The 18,643-nt window shown below is 36.6% G+C and overlaps 1 protein-coding gene across 23 annotated transcripts in view; it reads right to left on the bottom strand.

Annotated features, from left to right (window-relative positions):
- The window catches only part of Gphn (gephyrin), a 433,952-nt gene that overhangs the window by 126,763 nt on the left and 288,546 nt on the right, over positions 1 to 18,643 (bottom strand). For all 23 annotated transcript variants that reach the window (XM_051148057.1, XM_051147978.1, XM_051148006.1 and 20 more), the window contains one exon: positions 1,848 to 1,985. In XM_051148057.1, coding sequence (XP_051004014.1) covers positions 1,848 to 1,985 — 138 coding nt within the window. The remainder of the gene's footprint in view (positions 1 to 1,847; positions 1,986 to 18,643) is intronic.

Below are 18,643 nucleotides of genomic sequence, written 5' to 3'. Positions count from 1 at the left end.
AAGCTCACCAAAGAGAGTGAGTGGCTTTTGGTGATTCATTAAGCTGGATGGACAGTGAGTCTCAGGGATCTGAGTGTCACCATCTTCCCAACACTGGGTTCACAAGTATGTGCCAACATGCCTGACTTTTTATATGAGTATTCGGACTGAACTCATATCCCCATGCTTGTACAGTAAGCACTTTACTGATGAAACTTCAAGGTACAGAACCTAAAACCATTATTTTGTGTTGTTTTTGTCTTCATGAAAATAACTAAGAACTATATTTTGTTTAGAACATATCATGTACAACTTTTTGGGAGATGGGGTTTGATTAGTCTGCTGGAAATCAAAGTCAAAATATAGTTTCTCAGGCTATTAGAAATGGAAATTGTTAAAAACTTACTACAGTGGGGAACAACTCTGCTATAGTCTTAATGTTGATTGTTCTCAAAAGGCCCAAGTGTACCCTGGGTGGCATGGTAAGGAGATGTCACGGACCTTCCGGAGGAGAGGCCTTGCAAGATACTTTAGTCACTGGGGAGGGTATGTTAATAAGGCGATTATGGAACTCTGGCCACTTCTTTTTCCTCTTATTTTCTGTTTCCTTGCTTATGAGGTACATCATTTGTTTGTCACCAACTCTTGCTGCCATGATGTGATGCCTCAAAGTACCAGGACCACTCAATCATGATGGTGCATGCCTTTAATTGCAGCATTCAGGAGGCAGAGGCAGGTGGAGCTCTGCGAGTCAGCATGGTCTAAACAGTGGTCCAGTGCAGCCATTACCATCATCAGCACCTACCACCAATAACAATAACAATGACAAAAACCCAAACCAAACGAAACAACAACAACAACAAACTCAAAACAGGCAGTTTCTTTATAAGTTAATTGTGTCAGGTATTTTTTGACTCAGTGGCTGAAAGCTGACTAAGGCAACCACATTTCCATTATCTTTTCATAAACTTTTGTGAATGTACTACTAAACTGAGAGCAAAAAACCAAGAAGCTAGGTAAAACAGAAAATGCATCAAAGTAATTTAATGACCCAAGAATAAATTAGGCTTTACTTAGCTACAGAGGTTTATCAAAGTATGTCATATCCTTAGAAATCATTGTTAGTTGATACTATTATTAATTCAAAAACTCATTTAAATGGGGCATGGTGGCATATGCCTGTGATCTTAGCACCTGGGACGCTATTGTAAGAGAATCACAGATTAAAAGCCATTTTAGGCTGCTCAGTGAGATCTTACCCACCACTCCACCCCACCCCCAAAAAAGAAAGAAAAGAAAACAAACATTTGATATTTAATCTAATCTACTGTACATCATAGCTCAACATTTGACACATGATCATGCTGGCTATGTGGCTGCTTAGGAACCATAGCACCCAGCATTATAAGGCAACATCATTCCACACATTACTAGTCCCCAGCTATAAAAATGGACCAGGTGAAATGTAGTTTTTTGAACATGTGCTACTTTTATGCCTTTATAAAGCTAAAATTAAACCAGAAACTGTATTAATTTTCTACAACACATAGTTAGAATACATGAGTTATTTGCAACTGCTAACAGAAAAGTTATCAGATGGACTCAGAATTAGGCTGTTTTTCTTACTCAGTGCTGAAAGCACTGTCTTTAGGGTAGAGTACTGACTGGTATTTTGAATAAAAAGAACAGATGGCTCTTCCCTATTTTTATGAAGTAAAAGCAATCTAGTATTTTATATTGACTATTAAGTAAATCACAGTTTAACCGAAAACAGGAGTCTGATGTTGATAATGGCGAGTAAGCATTGCCCTTTAGGAACTGGTGCATTCATACTGTCTGAATCATTCTTGAAGACACTATGACAGTACCTCGGTAATTGATGATTTCTGTACCAAGCACCGGCGTCATTTCCAGGACTGTAATGAAGGCTTTGTCCATAGATGTCAGCGGGAAAGGAGACATGCGATGTCTTCTAGCCACCTTGGTGATATCTACAGCACTGTGACCTAAACAGGAGACAAATGCCCGAGAATAAGACACTGGGACACTGACTCACGGTAAGAATGACTTTAAATACTGAAACTTCTAATTTCTGGGTCATGGTGAGACTCGATTTTTCCTATTTCTGACATGCTTATAGAACATTAAATACCATTAAAATGTTATAGCATGTGCTAAAACTTTATGAAATTAAAAGATACTGGCAGATCACTGGGTATTTACTATAGATCAAGCAACTATTCTATTAATCCCAAATTCCATCTTACAGTAAAGTACTATTACCATATTTTACAGATGAGGAAAGCAGCTTAGATAGGCTTTATATCTTGCCTAAGTCACACAGCTGGTGACAGAGCGTCAGGATATAAACCTCGGTAGTTTTGGCTTCAGGGTTTATATCTTCAACTATTCTAATGATCTCTAGACCTTTAATGAACTAATTGGAAAAATGAATTTACTTAATATTCACTGGAATTATTTTTTTCTTATAATGTCAAAAAGATTATATGTAGCTACCCACTCTTATGTAATTTTATCTAGTCCTTTGGCATTAGTGTCATACATAGAGAAAAACTGCTGATTTTATAACTCTGAACTCAAATTGTACTCTCAAATTTATATTTGTATATTATCTAACAGCTAGTAGATAAGACATTTTTTCCAGGTTAGTAATCATCTAACATTTACCTGAATATGCAATAGACAACTCAATCCCAAAGTTTCCAAAGCTAAGCTCTTAAGTCTCTAACCTCTTTTTATCACCCATTGGATGCTCCCTTCCCTTACAATTCTCAACTGACTAAATCAGCATTTATTTTACAGGTTTAATAACTGAGCAAAACAATGGGGACATACACACACACACATATATATATAATGATAATTACTTATTCCTTCCACTGTTACTATTACAGCTTAAACATCATTTATGTTCTGGTACATTAAACAGCCTCTTAACTGGTCTCCTCATTCTATCCTTGCTTCATTGCTGTTTATTTACATAGCTGTGTAATCCTTTCTAAGTCGCAACATACTGATCTATGCTTACAATTCTGAAAGACTTTAAATTTCACTTACATTGAAATATTTGTTAGTGTCAACCAAGCCCAATATACCACCACTCCCAATATTCTTGTGTTCTAACATGTCCAGGTTCACTGTGCCCCAGATGTACTGGTTTCTTTCTTTTCAGAGAGTATGCCAAGCGTCTCTCTCCTTAGGGCCATTGTGCTTGCCGTTTTCTCTCTTGGACCACTTTCTTTCAAATATTATACTACTACCTAGCTCTCATTTCTTTCAGTTTTTTTTTTTTTTACTTGTATCATTGCATCAGAAGTTTTTGTGAACATTCTATAATAATACGTTATTCTTCATTTTAATTTTTCTATTTTACTTTACACATAATACATAGCTATTCACAGTTATCAAAGTAAAGTCTTTAAATTTGCAAGAAAATCTCTTTATCAACTTAACGTCTTGTAGCCCCAAAGGCAGGCTTCTTCATCACTACATCTTCACGCAGGAGTAGCTTAGCTTTACCCTTGGAGCCCCCAAATATATGTAGAGCAAAGAATAAACAGAAAAGAGAGACTGCAAGCACTACTGCTTGGGTCTTCTAAACTGGACCCACAGACCCTTCTTGCTTAGCCAATTTTAGGCTGGGAGAGATCTGTGATGTAATTTTGACAGCGATATGTTGGAAGAGTAGTATTCCATAGTGTAAATGCACCACAGTTTCTTTATCCATTCTTCTACTGAGGGACACTTAGGCTGTTTCCATGTTCTGGCTATTATGAATAAGGCCGTTATGAACATGGTTGAGCATATGTCCTTGTGTGCTGGTGCTCTTCTGAGTATATTCCAAGGAGTGGAATAGCTGGGTCCTGAGGAAGCTCTATTCCCAGTTTTCTGAGATAGCGCCAGATAGATTTCCAAAGTGGTTGTACTAGTTTGCATTCCCACTAGCAATGAAGGAGTGTTCCTCTCCACTCAGCTATTAAAAACAAGGAATTCCCGAAGTTTGTGGACAAATGGATGGAATTAGAAATGATCATAATGAGTGAGTTAACCCAGAAGCAGAAAGACTCAAATGGTATATACTCACTTATATCTGGACACTAGCCCAAGGGCCATGTCCCATGAAAGTCTATTTGGGACTCTAGGTGAGAGAAGTATGGGAGAATGGGGAAATAGAAGGATCCAGAGGGTCCTAGAAGCCTACAAGAAGAACATCATGACGGGCAGATCTAGGCCCAGGGGTTCTGCTCAAACTATGGCACCAACCAAGGACAATATGTGCACTAAACAATAAACCCCTCCCCAGATCTAGCCAAGGGACAGGACATTCCCCACTGTTGAGTGGAGAGTGGGGACTGACTTTCACACAAACTCTGGTGCCCCATATTTGACCACGTCCCCTTGATGGGGTGGCCGGTGGCACTCAGGGGAAGGATAGCAGGCTACCAAGAAAAGACTTGATACCCTATGAGCATATACAGGGGGAGGAGTCAGCCACAGTCATAGGAGAGGGGAGTAAGGGAAAAATGGGAGGAAGGGAGGAATGGGAGGACACAAGGGATGGGATAACATTTGAGATGTAATATGAATGAATTAATAAAAAGAAAAAAAGATGTTAGAAGAAATCTCTGGGAGAAAATATTGTATTACATATAGTGAGATTAAAATAGAGAGATCCTTCAAAAGAAGCTTCTTTTATGTCTTCTACCTAGAACCTGGCTGTGCACTTGGAGGTATTATGGCCATTTTTCAACCACAAGAATGGAAAGCGTTACACTCTCAAATTTGAGCTGCTAGATAAGCCCTGTACTGCTTGTCCTTGGACTTCTAATATGTTTAGTAAATAACCTCTTATTTCTTTAAACTACTTTGAAATGATTGTATGTTCCCACCCCTCAGAAGACTACAGTTTCTAGTTGTTGTATGTTACTAAATTTTATGCTTCTACCACAACTCCTGCAGCTGCTCCAAATATGTTCACTATACCAACTTAAAGGTAGTATCCCACCAAGTAGGCTTCATTCCAGGCATGCAGGGATGGTTTAATATACGGAAATCCATCAATGTAATCCACCATATAAACAAATTGAAAATAAAAAACCACATGATCATCTCTTTGGATGCAGAGAAAGCATTTGATAAAAATCCAACACCCATTCATGCTTAAAGTTTTAGAGAGATCGGGGATACAAAGCACTTTCTTCAACATAATAAAGGCTATATACAGCAAGCCAATAGCCAAAATCAAAGTAAATGGTGAGATACTCAAGGAAATTCCTCTAAAATCGGGAACAAGGCAAGGCTGCCCACTCTCTCCATATCTCTTCAATATAGTACTCAAAGTTCTAGCCAGAGCAATAAGACAACAAAAGGAGATCAAGGGGATCCAAATGGGAAAGGAGGAAGTCAAATTGTCCCTATTTGCAGATGATATGATAGTGTACATAAGTGACCCTCAAAATTCCACCAGAGAACTCCTACAGCTGATAAACACCTTCAGCAAATTGGCTGGATATAAAATTAACTCAAAAAAGTCTGTAGCCTTCCTATACATAAATGACAAGCTTGCAGAGAAAGAAATTAAGAAAACCACACCCTTCACATTAGCCACAAGCAATATAAAATATCTAGGAGTTACTGTAACTAAGCAAGTGAAGGACTTGTATGATAAAAATTTCAAAACTCTGAAGAAAGAGATTGAAGATGACCTGAGAAGATGGAATGATCTTCCTTGCTCACGGACCGGGAGAATTAACATAGTAAAAATGGCCATCCTACCAAAAGCAATCTACAGATTCAGTGCAATCCCTATCAAAATACCTACACAAAATTTTAAAGACATTGAAAGTTCAATTCTGAACTTCATATGGAAAAACAAAAAACCCAGAATAGCTAAAACAATCTTGTACAATAAAAGGTGCTCCGGAGGAATCTCCATACCTGATCTCAAACTGTACTATAAAGCAATAGTAATTAAAATAGCATGGTACTGGCACAGCAACAGGCTGGTTGATCAGTGGAATCAAATCGAAGACCCAGATATGAATCCACACACATATGGTCACTTGATTTTTGACAAAGAAACCAAATCCATTCAATGGAAAAAGGATAGCATCTTCAACAAATGGTGCTGGTCTAATTGGAGGTCTATGTGTAAAAAAAATGCAACTGGACCCATATTTGTCACCTTGCACAAAACTCAAATCCAAGTGGATTAAAGACCTCAACATAAAACCAGAGACACTAAGTCACTTAGAGGAAAAAGTGGGGAAGAGCCTGGAACATATTGGCACAGGAGACAACTTCCTGAACAGAACACCAACGGCCCAGGCCTTAATGTCAACCATTAATAAATGGGACCTCATGAGGCTGAGAAGCTTCTGTAAGGCAGGAGACACTGTCAACAGAACAAAGCGACAGCCTACAGACTGGGAAAAGATCTTCACCAACCCTACATCTGACAAAGGTCTAATATCCAAAATATATAAAGAACTCAAGAAATTAAACACCACCAAACCAAATAACCCAATTGAGAAATGGGGCTTGGAACTAAACAGAGAATTCTCAACAGAGGAATATCAAATGGCTGAGAAACACTTAAAGAAATGTTCAACCTCCTTAGTCATCAGGGAAATGCAAATCAAAACAACTCTGAGATTCCATCTTACACCCATCAGAATGGCTAAGATCAAAAATTCAAGTGACACCACATGCTGGCGAGGATATGGGGAGAGAGGAACACTCCTTTATTGCTGGTGGGAATGCAAACTAGTACAGCCACTTTGGAAATCTATCTGGTGCTATCTCAGAAAAATGGGAATAGGGCTTCCTCAAGACCCAGCTATTCCACTCCTTGGAATATACCCAGAAGATGCTCCAGCACACAACAAGAAAATTTGCTCAACCATGTTCATGGCAGCCTTATTCATAATAGCCAGAACATGGAAACAGCCTAAGTGTCCCTCAGTAGAAGAATGGATAAAGAAACTGTGGTACATATATACTATGGAATACTACTCAGCTATTAAAAACAAGGAATTCCTGAAATTTGTGGATAAATGGATTGAGCTAGAAATGATCATAATAAGTGAGTTAACCCAGAAGCAGAAAGATTCAAATGGTATATACTCACTTATATCTGCATACTAGCCCAAGGGGCATGTCCCACGAAAGCCTTCACTTACCAGGAAACTGGGACAGAGGGGAGGACATCCTATTGGGACTCTAAATGAGAGAAGCATGGGAGAATAGCAAAGTAGAAGGATCCAGAGGGTCCTAGATACCTACAAGTAGAACATTGTGATAGGCAGATTTGGGCCCAGGGGGTCCTGCTCAAACTAAGGCACCAGCCAAGGACAATACAGGAGGTAAACTTTAAGCCCCTACCCAGATCTAGCCAATGGTCAGAACATTCTCCACAGTTGAGTGGAGAGTGGGATATGACTTTCTCACATACTCTGGTGCCTCACATTTGAACATGTCCCCTGGAGGGGGAGACCTGGTGGCACTCAGAGTAAGGACAGCAGGTTGCCAAGAAGAGACTTGATACCCTATGAGCATATACAGGGGGAGGTAATCCTCCTCAGGAACAGTCATAGGGGAGGAGAATAATGGGAAAATGGAGCAGGGGAGGGAAGAACGGGAGGATACAAGGGATGGGATAGACATTGAGATGTAACCAGAATAAATTAATAATAATAATAAAAAAGTAGCATCCCAAAGAATTTCCAACTCATGTTTCAAAAGAGCCCCTTTACACATATAAAACTGCTTATGTTACATAACATTTCATCTCATGGACAATAAGTGAAAAATCTGAGTAATATTTTCTATTCAAGATTGTAGTTCAAGAGTTAAAAGATTATGACTTATCACTCTGAGTTGAAATATAAATTTATTAATAACCTACTTTTTCTAAGGTCTGTATTTATGTATTTACGTATTTATGTTTTGACTGCATGTATGTCTGTGTGAGGGTGTCATATTTGGAGTTGCAGAGTTATGAGCTCCCATATGACTGCTGAGAATTGAACTCAGGTCCTCTGAGCTATCTCTCCAGCCCCTGATCAAATATCTTAAAAATATATTGTCTAGCTGGTATAATTAACAAAAATACTGACTTTCTCCTATTTAATCATACAGAAATGCAGACCTCAGTTTTGATCATTTTGTAATACTTTGTGGTACGTATTGTGTAACATTATATAAAAGCTATCCTTCCAAAATATTTAGATTTTTATGAAAGTAATTACCATAATTTACAAATGTTTAGACAGCAAGTTTGATGATCGCTGAGAGCACACACCCATCAACGACTGTTTCTCAAGGGCACTTTACAAACCAGACACAAGTGAGTTGGGGTACACAAAGCAGTAAGGATCTGTCATGAAGAACATTGCAGGTCAGCAGAAAGGAAAAGTATACAGTTAAGTGAATGGATAGTGAACTGTTTGATGCGTCTTTAACTACAGAGGTTGGTAGTTAATAGGCATCTATTACCCATGATAAATCTTTTCCACTTTGAAAATACTTTTGCATCTTGTGTATAACTTCTTCTGGAGCTTTCCCTTCTCCATTTTATGCTACATGTATTTAATATCTGCCTTATCATTGTTAGTAAGGTATAAACATGGAAACCTAGCATGTCTTATTAATTTCTATATCCTTTGTCACTTTTAGAATAGTGCATCTAGTAAATACTTGAGATGTGAATAGAAGACAAGTCTTTAAACCTTTGTTTTGTCAAACTTGGGATGCAAAGAGAACAACAGAGCATTCTGCTGATATTTTACTTCTGTAAGTACTAGACATGTACAGATTTGTTCCAAACCCGTGGCCTGCAAGCCCTCTTTGAGCCTGAGCTGCCTTTCCTGGATAAGTGTAGCTACCACTCCTCATCAAAGAAGCTTCTCTTTATAGCAAATAGACCAGCACACACACACACACACACACAAACAAAAAACAAAACAAAAACAAAAAACAAAATAAAACAACAAAAACCAACAATAGCACACAACTTAGATATCAATGCATGATGGGGTACCCAGATACAATGGATACATCTACAAGACATTTCCTGCATTTGTGGCTCAGGGAACACAGTAGAAGAGGTATGGAAAGAGTCTAAGAGCCAGAATACCAGGAAATCTGCTGTGAAACAGTCTTTCTAAAATAATTGCATAAACAAGACTGGAACAATGACAATATCAGTGGGCATATTAAGACGAAAGGGAAAATTTCACAGTGCTCTACCACTAGACAAAAACAAAAACAAACAAACAAACAAACAAAAAACCCCAGGCAACTAATGACTTCTGGGAGAGTAATTAACCTCTCCCATGGATAGTTCCGTTATTGGTTACTCCATACAAGGGAGTATGCCTTGAAACCATTAATAAACAAACAAACCAACCAACAAACAAAAAACAAATATGGACCCAGAAAGTTGTACTTATATACTTGGGCACACACTCTTTTACTTTTAAGTGTGGAATTCATGCACAGCCAATAAAGTGTAGTAGAACCCATGATGGATGCTAAAGGCATAAGGGGTCATGCTCATCTAGTGATCTAGTGAATGGCACCACCCACAGTGGGCTGGGCTCTCTGTAATCAAGAAAATATTTTACATAAATGTGCACAGGCTGATACAACCTCAATTTAGACTCTCCTATCAGGTGGTTTTTATGTTGTGTCAAGTTGACAGATAGAGAAAATAATTTTCTATAAGTTTATAATTGCAAATGTATTCTGATAGCTACCTGAGAAGCTGTATTAAACTAAGCCGTATTACAAAGCAAACAAACATTAAGACATACTTGTCTTACTAAATATATTACAGCACCTGAGAAAAATCTTTATTGATGCTATAATAGTAAGGTTACTTGGTTATCACTGAAAATTTGTAGGTTCGTTACCTAAGTTAGCAAAAAACAAAACAAAACAAAAAACCCCACCATCAACAACAAACAAACAAACAAACAAAAACAACCCTGCGAAGTATCTTAGGATATAAGATATAAGATATTTTAGTGGTACCAAGAGCAAAACTGGAGGCGGGAGTCTAGACATTTTCCCTACTAGTAGCATCCTGAATCAAGCTAAGAGTGACAGCTTCAATTATCTGTCATGTAACTGATAAAATTCCTCAGAAATGGCTGTAATTTTCTGAAGTAGATCTGTAGGATTCATTTTATTCTAAGGTGTTCACAAGTAAAGGTAGATTTATTTTAAATAAAAAGTCTACTTCTACATAGGTAAAATTTAACCGATTTCTTTTGTATTTTTAAGTTCTGGCTAGATAGAATATTGACCATGTTAGTTAAGAATTCTTCCAAGGCAAATGCTCAAAATCTAGTTGCAATTTCCTACCAGCCATGCAACAGTTATATTTACTGAAAAGACTGCATGAGCAACTTAATGTGCACGTGTGCATACACACACACCTTAATAAATTAAAAATAATTCAGCGCACAAATGGTAAAAATTCACTCAGCGCTGTTATCATCAGACATGGCTAAAGACTAAAACATAATGTCTACAATATAAGAAGGCCTTTAATGGGGCACAGATAAAACAAAGGTAACAGAAATCTGCAATGTAGCAGTCCTTTTCTTGTGGCATATTTTATTTTGAAATAGAAGTGCTTACACCAGTCAGGTAGTGGTGGAAAATGCCTTTAAGAGCAGCACTCACAAGGCAGAGACAGGCAGATGTGTACAGACAGAGTCCTAGGACAGCCAGGGGTACACTGAAAAACCCTATTTCAAAAAAATACAAAAAGGGGTTATGCTGTATTATAGTTATTATATTGTCTTGAATTTCTACATGTATTCAAAAAAGAAAGAAAAAACTATTTACACCAATAATATTACCTTTCCAACTTTAAACATGTCCTCTTAGTCTATATATTCTTAATGTACAATGCTTTATCTTACTTTGAATATTCATTTAAAAATACAAATAGATGAAGAAAGGAAACGTTTAGATTATAGAACAGACTACGGTAGCAACAAAATGTTCATGCAGGTTCTTCTTGATTATATCCAAACCTCAAGAAGAAGCTGTTATTCACTACAATCAACAGGAGGCCCATCAAGTACTTAAAGTGTAAAGCAATACTCTCAGACATACTGATAATCACAAGGAAGAGTCTTGTTCTGTCCTTGTTTATAGCACAGCCTTTTAGCATCATAAAATGTTTGAAGTAGAATCCCTTGTATTTCTATTTTCTGGCTCATTTTGAATAGTAGATGAAGTAGGACAATTCTTCTAGGAAACAGAACAAGCATAGACAATAGTAACATGTACAATAGTAAGAAGTAATTTAAACAGTTAAGGTCTTGGGTGTGTTGAAGAATAAGTGGTTCAGAGGTAGCAAGCATTTAATCTTTTAAACAAATCTTTCTAATCAAAGGAAATTAGTTCCAAGATCCTAGGGAAACATAGTGTCAGAATTTATACATTCAGTATTACAAGGCACTTAAAAGTGGGATTATATTATTATACTATGTTTCTTAACATTGTCTTGAATTTTGTAATCTTACAAGTTGTCTATATGTACATTCAAGGTAATGAATCTCAGAGCATTTGTGATATAACTCAGAAAGCATATATAAAAAGACTGCTTATTTTCTAGGGCTGAATAACAAAATTTAAAAGAGAACAGCCCTGGGAATGGGTGTCTGTGCATCAATGTTATAACACAGAGCACTTTAGCCACAAAGTGTCAGTTCTGTAACTTTCGTCAGTGATCACTATCATTTTTAGGATATAATTCAATAGTATATAACATTCTTCCTTATTTTTCAACTTTCCATTCATTGCTGCATTGCTTATAAAATTGGCAATATTGTGGATAAGTAAACATATAGTATTATTTCATATTCTTGCCTTAGTATGCAATGTTCTGTTTAGAATAGCTTTTCTCTCATTTTTTGTTTCCCTGAAAAATTACTATTCTTCCTTCACAACAATTTTTTTTTTAAGTAATGAAGTACTTAAATAGTGATGAGAACATAGAACAAAAAGCAAGCCTGAGAGGCTCCTTTTGGCTAAACCTGGTACAGATTTATGGCAAAAATAAGCAGACTTATTTAATAAAATGAATATAAGAATTCATGAACAAAGAGTAACATAAAGATATAAAAATTCTTCCTTTTAACATAATTCAACAAATAAAATGAAGTGTAATTAGAAAAGCCTACCTTGGCAATTTTTATGCTAATAACTGGTTCAAATAGTATCAATAAATACTAAAATGGGAAGGGAAAAACCTCAAGAAAATCAAGATATTTATATAAGCTAAAATATATCTTCATAAGATACTTATTAAACAGAAAGCCAAAATGTTATATCTTAGAGAAAAAAAAGCTATTACACACAATCTCTGCCAAGTGACTCGAAACAGTACCACTAGCAATGGAACACATTTACATCATGGCCTTGCTAACATGCTATATTGAGAAGGACACAACATTACATTGGAAGTATTTGTAAAAAAAATTGTATAGCAATTAAACCACCGTGAAACATCAGAAAGATTAAATTTATATAATTTATTTATTACACAAAATGTGTCATATATAAAATAATTGACCTATGCTCTTCAAAAATATTGAGGCCACGAAAGACAAAGAGAAAACATGAGGAATTGTTTTAAATTAAAGGAGTCTAAAGGGACATTATTGTGAAGCGTAATGCATGAATCTGGGTTGAATCCAAGATCAGAACAAAAGAATTATTCTTTCCCCCATTTGCTATAAAGAGCATTATTAGAAAAGCTGACAAAATTTAATTGGAGCCACATTATATAATAGTATTATGGTGCTGTTAATTTCTTGATTTTCATAATTGTACTGAGGTTATGCAACAGAATGTCTTATTTTTTTCCATCAACCTCATTTTACCCCTACTCCAAATGTACACTGAAGCAGGGATAAGGAGACATCATGTTTGTATTTTCTACAAGCTATTTAGTAAAGTATGTGCTTATTAATATGCATAGATAAATGTGGAAACATTTAAGTGTGGCAAAATATCTGTTTAGGGAGTTTTGATGGTAATATTCTTGTAGTATTTTCTTGAGAAGTGCCTTTGATATGAAGCTAAGCATGTCCACTTATTTTCCCTGTACTTGGGATACTAAAAACATTTTCTTAGGAATTTCTTTGTACATTGCATTAAGCATATATCTCCATTTTATATTTATTTAATGTCTCTTTTCCTAACTAGAGTCTCAGGTTTCCAAGGGAGAAATAGTCTTAAAATCATGTTGAGAACTTCCAGGCTTAAAAGAAGTCCTGTGTGTGACAGTCTGAAATACTGAACCAATTGGGACCAGAAGCTTCCCTCCCTGTTTTTAAATACTCATTTATTAAGATAAATTTTTGTTCCTCATCTTAAGAATGGTGGTGAAGAACCCTAAATTCAGCTAAAGCGGAATAAATAAGTACAGTGAATGACAGCTCGTTACATATGAAACGAAACCCCTATTTATACTGTCATGATTTTTAACTTCTCTCTTCCATGAAACTTCTGCCACTGGACACATCCTGAGTTCCTCCAATAAGCCACCACAATTTCCTATTGTATTTGCCTATCTTCTTACTAAGTCAGGAGATAAGACTTCCCATTGTTGCTGCAGTTGATCTTTATCAGTTGTGGTGAAGTACATTTTCTAAGTTTTTTGTTTTCTTTTGTTTTACCAACTAGAAGCTTAAGCTCTGATAGCTCACCAAAAATGTGGTGAAAATGGAACCTACTGAAATGGAAACAGTGGTTTCCCACAAGGCAATGCAGCATAAGGAACGACAACTGGAAGTCAGCAATCAAGATAGGGGCACAGAAGAGTGCAAAGAACAAAATGTTTACAATGATTAGAGCTCCTACCATCCATACACATATCAAATACTTTTTTAGCTTTTAATGATGGAAGTGGAAACCAACTGAAACTGTGCTGAAGTCTGTGGGTACAGATTTTTTGCAAGCACGGGTCATCCTGTTTCCTACACAGTGAACTTCCTAGAACATCCTTAGAGGAGGAAGCACACCTTAAGTTTGCCTTGCTGGCTGACAGTGTTGTGTTGGTTACATCTGTATACGGCAGCTGAGCCACCGTCATTGCTCTTACTTTAAAATCTTGTTTTTGTGACATGAAAAATGTAAAAGAAGAATTTTAATTGTTCATAATTAAACTTTCTATAATGTTAATGTTTTAAATCAGCTATTATTAGACATATAAGTGCTTACTAGAAACATTTCTAAGCTTATTCATTTACACAACAAAGAAAATTACACTAGAGCTAAAGAATCTGGCCACATTAACTTCATTAACTAGAAGGGTTTGGGTTTGAGCTTAATGTACTTAAATGTACATTTCTTTCTTATGTATTGTCAATACTTATTCAAAAATTTTTCTCTCTTTCTTCCCTCCCTTCTTTTTGGTTTGTTTCTATTTTTTCTCTTTTCTTTCCTCCTCTTTTTCTTCCCACATGCATATTTAGATTAATAATATAGAATAAAGTTCTTTGAATTTCTTCACTTTTGGTTTTCCTAACTCCAGAATTTCAAATAACCTATATCTTTGTGTTGTGTTCATTTGCTTGGTCGAATCTGCTGCTGAGCTTCTAGAAAAAAATTCAGTTACTATATTCTTCTGCTCTAAAACTTGTTTTGTATGGTTTAAATCTCTATTGGTATTCTAATTTTGTTTCTGTACTTAAAAAAAAAATTCAAATCATTATCTTTTCTCTTTTAGATCATCAAGATTTTAAAAGGTGATTATTTTGGGGTCTTTGTCACATAATCATATTTTTAGTTAGTTTCTGATTTATTTTATCCTGTGATTGAGTCATGTTTCCATATTGCTTGGTGGCATGTCCTTTGTTCCCCTACTCCCCTACCTCGAGTTTTATGCATTTGAGAAAACAGTCACAGATCCCATTGTTTACAGACTGGCTTTGTAGGAAGGGCCAGGCCAGAGATTTTGGGGAGGTAGGCTCTTAAAACCCTTTTTTTGGGCAGAGTATGGTGGTGCATGCCTTTGGTCCCAGTGCTCAGGAGGCAGAGGCAGGCTAATCTGTGAGTTCAAAGTCAGCTTGTTCTACAGAGTGAGTTCTAGGAAGGCCAGCTAGGGCTGTTGCACAGAGAAACATGGGAAAACAAAAACAAAAAACTCAACCTTTTGGTGGGGAGATGTGACTCTTCTGGGTCTTTGCATGCAATTTTTCAGTTAAAAAAACTTGTACTTTTTTCTTTGTAGCTTATAATTTATTGCTTTGTCTGATGTTTACCTGCAATACTGCAGGCTGTTTGATGCTACGATAAGGTGCAGTTCTCCTCAGCGTCCCTTAAGAATCCAGAGTTCACCAGCTACTGTCAGTAGATAGCCAAATAAGGCAGAAACTAGTGCTTTGAGAAGCCCTCCAAAAAGTTAGAATACTAAATAAGTCTCCATTCTTCTCTTTTGAGAAGGAATCTAAGAGTTTGTCACCTCTTTACAGTGCCACACTATGTTTCCTCCATTCACACTTGTTTACTGTACCCAGCTACCAAAGTCATCCTGGCTTTGTTAGCCCAGTTGGATAGAAGGCAGTTCTTTGGGCATCCATCTGAATTGGGGATCAGTAATGAGAAACTATGAGTCAGGCATTCCCTCCTGAGTATGTTGAGCTATGATGGCTTGAAAAGAAAGAGTGACAAGTGAAACGGATCAAGTTTTACTCATTTCAATGTGGCTGTCTTCAGCTTTGTACTTACATGGGGTGATAATGTATTTTCTTAAATTGTTTCCCTGAGTTCTCATAAAGATATTGTAGTCTGTATAAAGCTGTTAAAATAGTGTCTCTGTTGGAGGGATGAGGATGGAAGTTCATAGTCTACAATTTAGTAAAATTGGCCTCCCCCCCCACCAGCTGCAATATCAAGAACGAAGAAAGTAAAAGATTGACTTAAAGCAACACGCAATGTGATTTTTTCATAAAAAATTAAAAGTGTGGCAATTTAAGAAAACAACAAGTATGATCAAATTTAAATTAAAGACCTCTGTTGCTGAGGGTATTAATGTTTGTTTTTAGAAATAGGTAAACATATTTGTGAACTTGATAAATGAAGTATATAAGGATATATTAAAGAAAACTCATTTAATAAAGTTGATTTACTTTTGAGAGTGGGTGAGAAAACTGAGGTTGGAACTTGAATAGTACTCAACAAATATTTATGGAGTTAGTTGCTAATTATGTTTAGTTATACATAGAAAAATTGTGGTAGTGATGACAAGCAATTTTATCCTATAAATGCCAATCAAGATCATAAGGGATTAGAATGCTGTAGGAGAGTATTAATTAAAATACTTTTCTAAAAAACAAAGAAAGAAAAGAAAAAAAAAAAAAAAACAAACAAAAAAAAAAAAACAAAACAAAAGAAAAGAAAAAAGAAAGCCAGGGGGTAGCAGTGCACCTAGGACTTGGGAGGCAGAGGCATGCTGATGTCTGAGTTTGAGGGCAGCCTGGTCTGTGGAGTAAGTTTCAGGACAGTCAGGGATACATAGAGAAACCCTAACACAACAAACAAACAAATAAAAAATAAAAATAAAGCTACTTGAAGCTAGCATATTGTCCAAAGAATTATTTTAAGAACTCTTCCCTGGAAATAATAAAAAAGAGAAAACTTCATGCTTTTATTATCAAGGTACAATAATATTACCTAAGAAAACCTATTTAGCTAGTATAGCCACTTTGGAAATCTATCTGGTGCTATCTCAGAAAAATGGGAATAGGGCTTCCTCAAGACTCAGCTATTCCACTCCTTGGAATATACCCAGAAGATGCTCCAGTACACAACAAGAAAATTTGCTCAACCATGTTCATAGCAGCCTTATTCATAATAGCCAGAACCTGGAAACAGCTTAAGTGTCCATCAGTAGAAGAATGGATAAAGAAACTGGTACATATATACTATGGAATACTACTCAGCTATTAAAAACAAGGAATTCCTGAAATTTGTGGATAAATGGATTGAGCTAGAAATGGTCATAATGAGTGAGTTAACCCAGAAGCAGAAAGAATCAAATGGTATATACTCACTTATATCTGCATACTAGCCCAAGGGGCATGTCCCACGAAAGCCTTCACTTACCAGGAAACTGGGACAGAGGGGAGGACATCCTACTGGGACTCTAAATGAGAGAAGCATGGGAGAATAGCAAAGTAGAAGGATCCAGAGGGTCCTAGAAACCTACAAGTAGAACATTGTGATAGGCAGATTTGGGCCCAGGGGTCCCGCTCAAACTAAGGCACCAGCCAAGGACAATACAGGTGGTAAACTTTAAGCCCCTACCCAGATCTAGCCAATGGTCAGAACATTCTCCACAGTTGAGTGAAGAGTGGGATATGACTTTCTCACGTACTCTGGTGCCTCACATTTGACCATGTTCTCTGGAAGGGGAGACCTGGTGGCACTCAGAGTAAGGACAGCAGGTTGCCAAGAAGAGACTTGATACCCTATGAGCATATACAGGGGGAGGTAATCCCCCTCAGGAACAGTCATGGGGGAGGGGAATAATGGGAAAAGGGGAGGGAGGGAAGAATGGGAGGATACAAGGGATGGGATAAACACTGAGATGTAGCAAGAATAAATTAATAAAAAAAATTAAAAAAAAAAAAAAAAAGAAAACCTATTTAGTTAAGGGTAGGTGAGTGGAAATGGCCAAAACTGAAACATAAAGTGTAGTTAAGAAAAGCAGTGTTTATTAACAAACAGATTGACTTTGCATTGTTTAGTTTTTCTTTTGTTGCTTCTATCCCATTTTTTTAAACTAAATATTCTCTTGACCCTTATCTGCTCTGACCACCAAAGTTCTTTCTTCTATCAATTTCCTTAGTCATGTGTCCAAATCATTGATTGAGAAACAGTCGCTGTAGTACTATCTGCCACCAGGGATGCACTAAAGTAGGGAAAATGTAGGGTACTGCAGAAAAACAAAGAAGGAACAGTTTCCTTATGTTTAGAATGTGACAGAAAGTCTTCCAGAAAAAATGTAGGATAAGTAGGAAGTATCTGAGTTTTAGAAGAGATGGGAGATAAACAATTTAGCAAAGAGAAACCATTTGAAAATCAAAAGTTTTTTATGTCTAGTGACTAAATCAAGGAGTGGAGAGATAACCAGAGACTGACTATGTAATTTGAAATGTAGGCCTTTGAACTAACAGCAAAGTCACTAAAGGAGTATGGCAGGTATCTGTACTATAGAAAAGATAAAAATGGTGTCTGTGGGGAAGAGGGATTAAAAAAATCATAAATAATTTTGGTTTGGATATGTAGGTGGATGAACATCTTGTGGTAATAGAAAGGCATGCTGAGATTATGAATTTTGTTTCTGTCATGTCAAAAGTGAGCTAATTGCAGAATGCCCAAGAAGAGATCTAGAATAGGTAGTTAGAAATACAAATATGAATTTTAGAGAAAAGATGTGGGTTGGGAGAATAGATTTGGTGTATTTGTAGCTTTGTGAGGCATGACCTTGCTATGCAGAATGCAGAGAGAACTAGTTTAACAGAGAACTGACTATTTGAATGAATGCACCCATTACTCCATAAAAGGGAAACCTTCAAAGAACTAGAGGGAAAAAAATTCAAAAATTTAAACG

The sequence above is a fragment of the Acomys russatus genome, chromosome 1 (assembly GCF_903995435.1).
Source record: "Acomys russatus chromosome 1, mAcoRus1.1, whole genome shotgun sequence".
In the NCBI taxonomy this organism is placed as follows: domain Eukaryota; kingdom Metazoa; phylum Chordata; class Mammalia; order Rodentia; family Muridae; genus Acomys; species Acomys russatus.
This window is presented reverse-complemented; position numbering and strand designations above follow the sequence as displayed.